This window comes from Gorilla gorilla, chromosome X, assembly GCF_029281585.2.
Source record: "Gorilla gorilla gorilla isolate KB3781 chromosome X, NHGRI_mGorGor1-v2.1_pri, whole genome shotgun sequence".
NCBI classification, from domain to species: Eukaryota; Metazoa; Chordata; class Mammalia; order Primates; family Hominidae; genus Gorilla; species Gorilla gorilla.
The window spans coordinates 17,730,580-17,742,949 of record NC_073247.2 but is presented as its reverse complement, the minus strand read 5'-3'; the positions used below and the strand labels follow the sequence as shown (position 1 = coordinate 17,742,949).

Below are 12,370 nucleotides of genomic sequence, written 5' to 3'. Positions count from 1 at the left end.
TCCTGGGATCTCTGAGCTCTGCAAGACAAAATAAAAGCATAGGGATGATGATGTCCTGTAGATACGGAAGACATGCATTTTAACTTAAACAAAGCTTCAGTAAGGAAGTCTTCCCAATGTCAGTGAAAAATGCCATATTTCTCAGAAATAGGGTTATTTGCTCAGGAAGGGAGAGAAGGAGTGTGGAGAACAAGCAAAGCTTTGCCATCGTTAGATGCAGCAAGAAGAACATGAGGATCTCGTCACTGTTGCCCTGAGAGCCTCGCCAAGGCTGTAGCCAGCTGCAGGTATTCTGGATCCAAAATCAATCACACATTTAACTGCTAATGACAAGGCATTGTTCATATTTCATTGTTGATAGAATAAGGGATAATAAGGACTAAAGTTTTGTCTCTTTTCGTCCATGAATCTCTTCCATCTGCAGCCCACAGACTAGACTTCCCCTGAAATGTATCCACTAGGAACTGCAGACATGCAAAAGAGGGTAAAGATATATATATATATTTTTTAAGAGACAAGGTCTCAGTCTCACCCAGGCTGGAGTGCAGTGGTGCAATCATAGCTCAGTGCAGCCTCAACCTCCTGGGTTCAAGACGTCCTCCCACCTCAGCCTCCCAATTAGCTGGGACCACAGGCATGTACCACCACACCTGGCTGATTTATTTTTATTTTTTGTATAGATGGGGTCTCCCTATGTTGCCGAGGCTGGTGAAGGTGCTTTTTGTATTCTATTTACCTTTCAGGATCAATGCATTTTTGGTTACCTTCAAAAAACCCCATACATTTGCTGTCTCTAAATGCATCAGGAACAAAGATAGAAATACACAGGAAAGAAAACACAAGGAGGCAAAGACTTAGCAGCTTTCTAAGCACTCACTGAGGAGAAACGTACCCACACTCCAGTCCATTTCCTCAACAGCATCCCCGTAGACTCCGTGTTGACTTTTGCCAGCAAAGTCGTTGCTGGAGAACAGGGCTGTGTGCACGTGGAGGTAGGACAAGACAAGCAGGAACGGAGTCTCAGTGTTCCTGCAAAAAAAAAAAAGGGGGGAGGAAAAAAAAGACCACAGATAATGTTAAGTATGTCTGCCACCATTCTGATTAGGATCCACCTATTATCATAGCAGGCTATTTGAAAATTCACAAAATATTACAAGTTAATTGCCTAATATGGTATCTTCTGTCAGAGAAAGGTAAGTCTCTGTTGTGTCTCTATGAAGTGACTTATTGTTACCCTCTATGGATCAGTAAGTGAAGAATTATGTTATTGAGACATCCCCCAAAGACCCAACTCAGGAAGAGATTTAATAGAAAATTGCCTATATTTGTTTTTTTGTTGTTGTTGTTTAATTCTGTTCTTCCTTCTCTATATGGTGATTAATATGAATTCAAGCACCTTGAAAATAGTATTTCTTTGGGAAAAAAATTTATACACAAATACACATACACACACTACTAGAGAAGACTACCTTTTAAAATTTTTAATTGATATATGCAAACAATTATACAAATATATATACAAATTTTGTATATATAGGTATCATTTGATATATACAAATAATTCTTGTATAGACTCGTTGGGGACAATGCAATAATATATGTTTACCATGTGGAATGATTAAATAAAGCTAATCAAAATATTCATTTTCTCATATAGTTGTCATTTCTTTGAGGTGAGAACATTTAAAATCTACTCTCTCGGCAATTTTGAAATATATAATACATTGTAAGTCACTACAGTCACCATGTAATGCAATACATCCCCAAACTATTCCTCCTGTCTAACTAAAACTTTTTATCCTTTGACCAACATGTCCCCATTCCCCATCCACTCCCCTAACCCCAGTCCCTGGTAACTGCCATTCTACTCTCTGCTTCTAGGAGTTCAACTAAGTGAGATCTTGCAGTATTTGTCTTTCTGTGTCTGGCTTATATAACTTAGCAGAATGTCCTCCAGGTTCATCCATGTTGTCAAAAATGACAGCATTACGTTCTTTTTAAAGGTGAATAGTATTCCATTGTGTACCTTCAGTTGTCAATTACGTTCATCAATGCTGTTTAAACTCCAACTCAATTTTGTGTTCTACCCTCTTCTATAATACAACACGTCTCCCAGAATGAACACTAAATGGTCAATACTGAAATTTTCAAAGTTAAATAGAACATTCATTCAACTGGCCTAAACCTCTCGAGAGAGGGGAATGATAATGCAAACATATTCCTTAATTCAGAGAGCACCCAAACCTCCTTCATTTGAATTGATTAGAATGCACAGATACTCAAGAGTTATAAGTCACTGTCAATGCGTGGCCTTTGCTACAATGGGCTGTGAGCGATGTTGCTATACGAAGCTATGAGGTTTCACAACTGAGTCTGCTGATAGGGATCAATAAGTCCCATGGGTGCTTCTTCACATCGGGTTGCCCTCTGAGAAATGCATTTAGTGCTGTGTCTCAGTTTCACATCGTAGGCTCAATCTTTACCTCTCGTCTGGGAAATAATTAGCAATTCCTTTCTGCTGAAAGAGAATACTGGGTGAGAGGCCTTTTTGAAGGCTATCAGGGAACAGGACAAGTGTCCACTTCCCCAGGGTTGGTGGGAGCTCTGAGAGATTTGTGCAAGAAGCTGCAATGCTTAGAGGGGACAGACACACCTTAATGACAGCCCCTGCCTCACTGCCCACTCCCCAATGTCTTCTTCTTACTGTGATTCAAGCTCTTCCTTTAACTACTTCTGTGAACTTGGGTGGGTTCCTTAAATAACTACACTTCAGATTTATTACCAAAACATGAACAGTCCTGACGAAGCCTTATGTTGATGCCAATACTCTCACACAGCCTAGCTTCTACCCCAATATGGTAACCAGTCCCAAACACAGCTTGCACATTCACAGCTCAATGCTCTGCATATCATCATCTCTCAACCTAAAACTTACTTCCCCCTCTCCCTGGCAAGCAGTCATTGTTCAGAAGCCATCTCCAATGCCACCTCCTCTGAGAGCCTGTTCCCCTTTTCCAGGAAGTCCCATCAGGGCTGAGCACCATGGGGCATTAACCTTCCATTGAATCTCCAGGCCCTAGTGCCATGCCTGACCTGTAGAAGATACTTAATAATATTGCCAAACAAATGAGAGAATGAATGCATGGATGGGGGCAGGAATTCAATTTCTTTTTTTTTTAATAGGAGAAAGGGCATACAAATTCATTTAATGTGTACACATAGGAGCCTTCAGAATGAAGACCCAAAGATAAAGGGGAAATTGACTATTTTTATGCTTAGGTTCAACAAAGTATGTACAGCCGTGTAGAAATAGGATTGGACAAAAAGGGCCTGATCTAATGCTAATGAACTGAGTGGGGAAAGCCGGCAAGGCCTGTCTGTCTAGATTGTTCTTGGCCTCTCTGAGCAGCGTTCCTTCTTTCTAAGTGTGGGGTAGGACCTTCTCTGGAATGGGAGTGCTAGAACCCACAGTCAAGGTAGGTTGGGGAATTTCTTTATGGCCAGTTTTTACATAGAAAGGATGAGGAAAAATTGGTCCTATTTTTCAGTCTTATGACTTGATTGAGGGAGAAGGGGTTCTGGTCTCTATAACTTGCCTTGGGGAAGAGGGATTCTAGTTTGTATGGCTAGCCTCAGGGGAGACTGAGATGATTCTCTGCTGGTCATTTCCTCTTTGTCTTCAGTATTCTCTAGTTTCCCTGTTGGGGCTCAGAAAAGGGAACCCTAAAACAATATTGTTAAGCATCCCCTACAGGCCAGGCATGGTTGTAGGGTCTGCAGCTTATTTTTTTATTATTATTTTATATTTGAGATAGAGTCTTGCTGTGTTGCTCAAGCTAGAGTGCAGTGGCATGATCTCAGCTCACTGCAACCTCTACCTCCTGGGTTCAAGCGATTGTCCTGTCTCAGCCTCTGGAGTAGCTGGCATTAAAGGTGCACACCACCATGCCCAGCTAATTTCTGTAATTGTTTTAGTAGAGATGGGGTTTTGCCATGTTGGTCAGGCTGGTCTCAAACTCCTGACCTCAGGTGATCCTCCTGCCTCAGCCTCCCAAAGTGCTGGGATTACAGGTATGAGCCACTGCACCCAGCCCGGAGATTCAATTTTTATTAGCAAATGCTAATAAAGCATGTGTTCCACGACACCAGAGCCCTTTATGTGCTCTCTTCTCCCACCAGACCACCAGGCAGGAGGTGTCATTTATATCATGGTGTTCCTGACACCCGCAAAGTGATTGGCAGGTGGCATGAATTCAGCAAATCTCTGTTATTGGATGAAATACTGCATCTGCTTTCTCAGCATTGGCAGCCCCGCCCAGCAGTCAAGTGAATGACAGGGCCTTGGGAATGCAATGTGAATTGCATTGTGAATGGTTTATGTTGCATATGGTTTAGACTTCTGCCTAAGTCTCTTGTTACTTAGAAGGGATGTGGTTTATGTAACGGTTGCTCTAGAGCAAGGATTCCTCTGCAGAACTTCTGTCCTAAATCTCTTGTTACTTTGAAGGAATGTGGCTTATGTAACATAACAGTTGCTCTAGAGCAGAGATTCCTCTGCAGAACTTCTGTCCTCAGTCTTTTGTTACTTTGACGGAACATGGTTTATGTAACAGTTGCTCTAGAGCAGGGACTACTCTGCAGAACTTCTCTCCTAAGTCTCTTCTTACTTTGAAGGGGTCATCTCCTATGGTCCACATCTTTACCAGCCAGTAAAAGTTCAGAAGACTATATATATATATATATATATATATATATATATGTAATTAAATTAATTTTTCTTCTATGTATTTCTGGCTTCCTTAACTTCTCATGATAGCCAAAAACATTCCAAATTTTGGACTGGGTGTCACAAATACTAATAAGTTTTTCTGGAAACAATAAACGGATGTATGCGTTTCTAAATGCATTTTGTATTTTGCTAATGTTAATATACCTTGGGCTCCTTGAACTGCTCACACCTATGGCTGTAACACTTTCCTTTTCAGTTCTTATATTTATTAACCCCCTACTCCTTTGAAAGAGAAAATTAGCACAAAACAGCACACTTTGGGTTAGAGCTAAGCCAGGCATCCCCAGTTCTCTGAAAACAGGCAGATCAAATCTAACAAGTTATTGGTAATCATTAGTACCATGTTTTATTATTCCAGTACTTGGTGGCAAATTAGGTACCCCCCCAACCTTTTTTTTTTTTTACAAGAATATGAAATAAGGAAATGTTGTTAATATCTCACAGCCAAGAAAGTTAAAAAAAAAAAATCCTGAGTGGCTTGTCTCACCTCTCACAGGAACTGGAATAAGAAGGCATGCAATGAGAGCCCACTGGACCTGGTCTATAACATTCACTGTTAGATCTCAGAAAGAAAAGAGGACATACTACTGCTTCGATGGAAGCACTGTAATTGTCATCCTAGCTGATGACTTACATATGAGCATCTCTACCAAGCCATGTGTTTGGCTCCTTCTAAGAGAAGATGCCCTTGAGGAACCTGGAGGAGCTGAAATGGAGCCACAGTATGTTAGAGAGCTTGGCCACACAGGGCAGACTGTGAAGCCTCCATCCTACTTATTATGGGGAAAGTTTACTCACACCTGGGCAAATTGCACCTCCTTCCCCAGAAGCAGATTGTGTTCCCCTAAACTGGCTTAGATTCCTCAAAACGAACATGAAATTACAGTCTTTGTGTTCCTAAATAGAGAGTTACATTATGTATGAGAACAATCTCACTGCAATTTCACTCTCATCTGTTCTCCCATTTATTTTTAGATTTAAAGTTAAGGAAAATAGATAAGAAAGCTTAAAAAGTCAATCTCCCAAGCACAGTACATGGTCATACAGGATGTGAGTGACAGAATTTGCTGAGAACGAGGAGCTATTGCATGGATTGAAATGCCCAGCACTGGGCTCCAGTCCAGTTTCGACTTGGATTCTCCAATTTTGGATAAAAGTCCTCTTGCTCAAAAGTTAAAAAAAAAAAAAAAGAAGAAGAAGAAGAAAGAGACATCCATCAACATGATCGGCAGGATCATAAAATTGTGGCATATTAAAATGTGAGGTGGAAATAAAGAAATAAATGATAAAGATGACACAACCGGCAAATAATAAAGCCTGAAATAAAAGCTGGTTCATGAGGACTGAAAGAACAGTTGAGTCAAAGACCTGAGCTTCAGGGTTCAATCAAGGCTACGGAACATGACCTTTGTCTTGGAATGCAGGGGAATCCTCCTTAGAAGGGGAGAAGGGGATTAATGTGTTTATTATCAAAATTCACATATTTATGGAACTTGTTTTCTATCATCTCTCTATTAAGCAGTGGTTTTTCATTCTATAGGGGTGACATCAGAGATACCAGCATCTTTATGTATACTCTGTGCATCGAGTAGAATTGATTAGGTTTGACATACAAAAACAAACCCAGAAAACAGAGAAAAGCATACTTGGCTTGCAAAAACACTGTTCCAAGATTTACCATCCAGGAACAGAAGTGAAATCAACGGTGCATGGGAATGTTGGCTAGACAGACATAAATCACTGGCTTTCCTGCACACACCTGGGGTGTAACTGACAGCCTGTGCCCAGGTGAAGGAATTCTTCCTTTGTGATATCCTTTGAGAGACCAGGAAAGACCATTTGCTTCAAACCCAGGCTCAGGAAGGAGATCTGGGTTTCCCTTCCTCCCTACGACCTTCAAAGCTGAATGACACATCAGCAAGTTGGTGGAAGAAAGATTTCTCAATAACAGCTTAACTCCTTTTTTATTAGCTGGAGTACTTCAGTAAACAACTCTTCTGAAAATTTATTGCCACTGTCTTGCACACTGTGTGAAAAGATAGAACTTTCAGCTGCTACATGCCTGTGCTCCATTTGTTAAAAATACAGAAGACAGCCCTGAGCCTTTCCAGCAACATGTAATCATTCCAATCTCAGAATCAAAAGATTTACATTCTATAGAGGCAGGAGTGAAAATTCACACAAGAAGATGGCTAAGGCATTTTTTTTTCTGTCTGCCATAAAGTATACTTTTGATGATCTTCAGAATAATAATCTTCATCTGAGTGTCTGACCTTTATTATTGTAGTATTGTTCCAACTAGAGTGGGCATAGGGAATAACAGGAATGCAAATAGGGATGTCTGTGAATTCCTTCTGGCTACCTTCTGCTGCTGGTAATTAGAGTATGGCATAAATCAGATAGCGGTATCAACAACCGCCGCCCCCAACCCCCACGAAGTTCATGTGACCACCTCTGCGTGCAGCAGGTGGATTTATACACCCAGCTGTTCATGTCTTCCATATGTGAGTTTTGCAGTTATTAAGCAAATGTTCTGCTGACACACAATACCAGGCACCAGAAATATAAAGAGAGACTGGACCGGACCCTGCCATCAGCAACCCACAGTTCAGACAAGAGCATTGACAGCTAGTCTAAGCTGTCTTAAATGCCCCACTCAGTGCTGCAGAGAATGAATTCAGAGAAGGAGAACTTATCTCAACCTGGCAGGGGTCAGAATTTGCTCCCAGAAAGAGGTAGCTTTCAATGGTTCACATAGCATGACAGTGTTTGTGAATGCTTTCCATAAACATGTAGGCTTTTGAGCTATTCACAGGTATGATATTCAGAGATACAGAAATGTATGGCTGGAGAGGCATTTCCAGGGTCAGGTCTAAGTATTCTTTATCTATGCCCCAGTGAGTTGGGAATGCCATGGACCCACTAGATCTAGTATGGCAAAAGACGAACATCCCTCAGTACCTGTATTGTTACAATATGCTCAGCCTGAAACCAGAGGTTCATTCAAAAGAGAAGCCCTCCCCTCCTTTTTTTTTTTTTTTCAGAGACAGGGTCTTGCTCTGTTGTGCAGGCTGGAGTGCAGTGGTGCAATCATAGCTCACTGCAGCCTACAACTCCGGGGCTTAAGAGATTCTCCCACCTCAGCTTCCTGAGTAGCTGGGACTACAGGTGTGCACGACCATGCCGAGCTAATACTTCCTGATTTTTTGTAGAGACAGGGTCTCACTATATTGCCCAGGCTGGTCTTGAACTCCTGGCATCAAGTAATCTTCTTACCTCAGTCCCCCAAGTAGCTGGGACTACAGGCACACACCACCATGCCCGGCTAATATTTCTTTATTTTTTGTAGACACAGGGTCTTGCTGTATTGCCCAGGCTGGTCTTGAACTCCTGAGCTCAAGTGATCCTCCCACCTAGGCTTCCCAAAGTGCTAGGATTACAGGCATGAGCCACTGTGCCCATTGCCCTCATTTTTAAATACATATCCCATAGGCACACAAAAGTTAGAAACAAATCATGTGTTACCTGCAGTTATTGAATAATGCGACTCTTTGATAATTCTTTAATTATTTACTTTTTCCATTTTTGAATGAGCATCTGTGTGTGTCCCTGTGTATTGCCCTTAGTGTTTAATCTGATTTACTTTTCTTACCATGAATTAAAATCAATATCACCCCATTCCTTCCTGGCTTACACTCTTATCGAAACTAATGAAACCTCCTAAAGATCCCTTTATTCAAAAGACACTTTGAGCCAAATCACAGCTATTCATCCCAGCCACTTACACTGGGGTCCAGCTGGAAGTGGGAGAGGCTAGGCTGGAGGAACCCAATAAATGCATTTCGGGATTGTGACTGTGCCAAATGGTGATAGCAGTACATAGACCAGGACAAAAGGTCATATCTTCTTCCAATAATACATTTATCAGCTGTCATAGATTTTAGGGAATTATGATTACACAAGCAATGCTTGTAGAAAGGAGTATTTATTTATCATAAAAGTACACACCATAGGAAATGGTAGGAGAGATTCTTCCCCATGGCTCTCCACTAAATGTATAATCTTTTCATGTAGGTGTTTCCCCCCCACCCCTTGATTACTGATACTTTCCATCATGCTGATGTCTTGGTGTGTTTTCTGTGGAGAGTTGTCAGGGAGCAGGGTTTATTGTTTTCAGAACAGGAGATCTTACTACTCCGGGAAGTCAGAGATTAAAAACAGAACTCTACATAATTTCCAAATTTTTGATTTGTTATCCATAAACCCTTTGCTGAAAAATTCATTTATAAAGAACAAGAGTTATCCTACATTGAGCTTGACTAAAACTTATTAGCTTTTATTGAACTTCTAATTATAATATCTCAAAATATACATACATATATTTAATATATTGAAACAACTTAATAAACTTCAGCCTGGAGAACCTTATACTAATGGTAAATTCCAGATAAATCTATAAATCCCATAACTGTATAACATACTATACAGATTATGTAGGTGTGTATAAAGTCATTGCCATTCTTGGAAATCTACTGTTCGAAGTGAGCATGTATATATCTTCAGAGAAAAACACGAAGTGATTTACTTAAATATTTTTCCTAGCAATGAAGCACTGTTTCAATGAATTCAGAGAAGAGGTCAACATATCTGGTTTTTCACAAAGCAGAGTGACCAACATCCATCTCTTTCTATCGAAGACATAAAACATGAATCTCATTCTACCCACCAGCATGACACCTTTTTAAAAATTAGCCTTGACTTGAACTAAAGAAAAAAGCTGTTTGTGAATAAAATTAACTTGCTACATTCACCCATCATCCTTACGCTTTATTTTCTTTTCAGAGCATCCAGGTACTTCTCGATTACCATAGTAATGATAACACTACTGATATTCAAACTTATCTATAAGAATTACAGAGATGCATTCTCCTTCCTTGAGCATTGGACCTAGACTCTTCCATCTGGAGAAAGGTGTCGAGACACTCATACAATGCCCTAATCTTCTTCCAACTAATCCTCACTCAGACTAATCCTCACTCAATAAGTCTACCGCACTAGAGTAGATGGAAAAGATTCCCCCAACTGTTTATGAAGCATTCCAAAATTCAAAAGGTTGAGTTAGTTCTGTTTAAATTCAGCCTCTACTCTTTATTACCTGTGGAGCTTTGTTCATTCAAAGGATTTCAGCTTCAAAGTTTCTCCACAGTGAGACATCTATTTACCGACCTCATGAGGTTGTTATGTGGTGTGAAGGAAGCAATGGGTGTGGGAGGTGCACAAAACAATGTGTGTAACCACAGCACCTGACGTATAATTGGTAACCATTCCACGGTGTCCATTACACTTGAACATGTCCCATTATGTGTTACCATTTCTGCTGTGCACCTAAGTTGGATCTGTTTTGCATTGCAATGAAGACAGGGATGGCAAAACCCAAAGCTGTGATAATGGGATGACCCTACAGGGCACATACAGAGAGTTGGGTATCTCCAAGAAATTTATAATTCACTCCTTTATGCAAGAATAGCAAGGATTTCTGGCTAATTAAAGTGCATTCAGGATGACCCATCTCCTGAATTACTATACAGTGTATAACATATGGTGAGCTAATTATCCAGCTCTCTAATAATAGAAGCATCTCCCCCAGATAAATTTATCCCTGAATGAGTCAATTAGGGTGAGGGATGTGGAGTGGATGGTTATACATTCTAAATCATCGCTCTCCTCAACTTGAAAATATGTGCTTGGAATCCCAGGCCACAAACTGGGTTTGACTAAGTGGACCTCATTTGCAAGAATCACAAACCAATGAAGCATCTTTGCCTTATGCCTCCTTGTCATTCATACCCTAATATTGCAAGCTAGCATCTCAGGAGCAAACCCTTGAGTATAAATCATATCAGTAACACAGTGTAGAGAAAGGCTATAAATTTTAGAAGTAGGAATTTTAAATCATTTTCCTCACCACCTTTGACAGATGAACTGAGAAGCAGCTGTGTACAAATATATATATATATGTTAAAATATCTAAACAAGGCACCAGTTGCAACTGGAAATTTTTAAATTTGAAAGCATTTGAGTAAATTCCACTAATACTACCATTGCTTTGATCAGGCATTCCTTTTTCGGCTGCTGAATAACTCTACCTCCATTTCTCACAAAGGTGGTAAGACCTGGCTAAATTGCTCAGGATATTCTGGATAATGAAATAACACATATAAATGTGTTTTCAGACATTGAAGAAATGTTTTATGAACATGGTGGTGTCACCAATGTTAGGATTCTTTGGTAGCATATCAAGGCCATTCTCTCAGGACCCTTGGATATTATATTTTGTGAATCAGATAACTAATCTAACACAGATAGACAGCTCTACCCAAGGATGATTGTAACAATGTGCTTTAAATCTTTGTATCTTCAGATAATGTATGTAAGAAGCTGTTTGTGAATGTACATGGTGTACAAGATGCTAGCATTTTCACTAATATTAACCATGCTGTGAGTGCTCCAATGTGGACAATAGCCATCTACACTAGAATCACCTATTTTAAAGAAAAAATCCTTTTGTTGTAATTCAATAACCATCCCTTCAACTTTGGTGCTGCCAGAACATCTTAAATCTGTAGTTCTAAAAGAAAATCTCAGCTCTCTAATAATTAGAGATAATCAAGATTAACTTGTCAGGCTTCAATATCCTCATGATCAATAAATTTGTTTTGGTCCCCTCTCAAAATTATATACCCATTAAAATGACTTGTAATCATATGAATATTTATATACCTAATAGATTAAATAATTTCTGTCAAAATACATGTCATACAAGGTGATTCACCCTGGAAGCCAAGTATCATTTCTGACTATCCATTGTATAATGGACGCTGTATTAATCTCCACCTTGTCTGGTTTTGAGAGATTTGTGGTAGATGAAGACTGATATAAGGATGTCCAGCTTTCCCAGCAAATTTGATAAACAGTACACTGTTGTTTTCTGCCTTAAATAGGCCCAAGAGCGCCGCTCCATCTTGGAATGGCTGTGCTCCTGTTAATCAAACACAGTAAAGCTCACACACTAGGTAAGAGCATGGTCAATCATATAGACTGTGACCCATTGATACATCATGAAATTAATTTAGTTCCAAAACCAGATTATTACCAAAAAAAAAAAAAAAACCCAGAATAAAATGGGGTAGAAAATATTAGGGCAATCACCGTAGTAAGAGAAAGATCATTTCCATAAGCTTTTGTTTTAATCACATATCTATGTGCATCTTACTAGATGATGATATAACTGAATGATGTATCTTATAAAGTTCCAAAGCTTTTACATGAGATCACCTGTCAGCATCACCTTCTAGAAAAATCTAGGTGACAAATAACTGCAGTGTTTCTGCACAGTAGCCAAAGCTCATACATGTATACGAAACCCAGTGTTTCTTAGAGTGTCCTATGAAACACCCAGTTTAGAATGTCTTGAGAAGCTTATTAAAATGCTGATGCAAAGTCTCATTTGGAACTACTCTGTGACAGTCCCTAGAGTTCATCTTGGCCATCTTCAGCTGTAATAAGCACCTCTGGGGTTTT

At 39.8% G+C, this 12,370-nt stretch overlaps 1 protein-coding gene across 3 annotated transcripts in view; it reads right to left on the bottom strand.

Annotated features, from left to right (window-relative positions):
* The window catches only part of STS (steroid sulfatase), a 209,365-nt gene that overhangs the window by 78,991 nt on the left and 118,004 nt on the right, over positions 1–12,370 (bottom strand). For all 3 annotated transcript variants that reach the window (XM_019019520.2, XM_019019518.4, XM_055376633.2), the window contains exon 7: positions 893–1,029. In XM_019019520.2, coding sequence (XP_018875065.1) covers positions 893–1,029 — 137 coding nt within the window. The remainder of the gene's footprint in view (positions 1–892; positions 1,030–12,370) is intronic.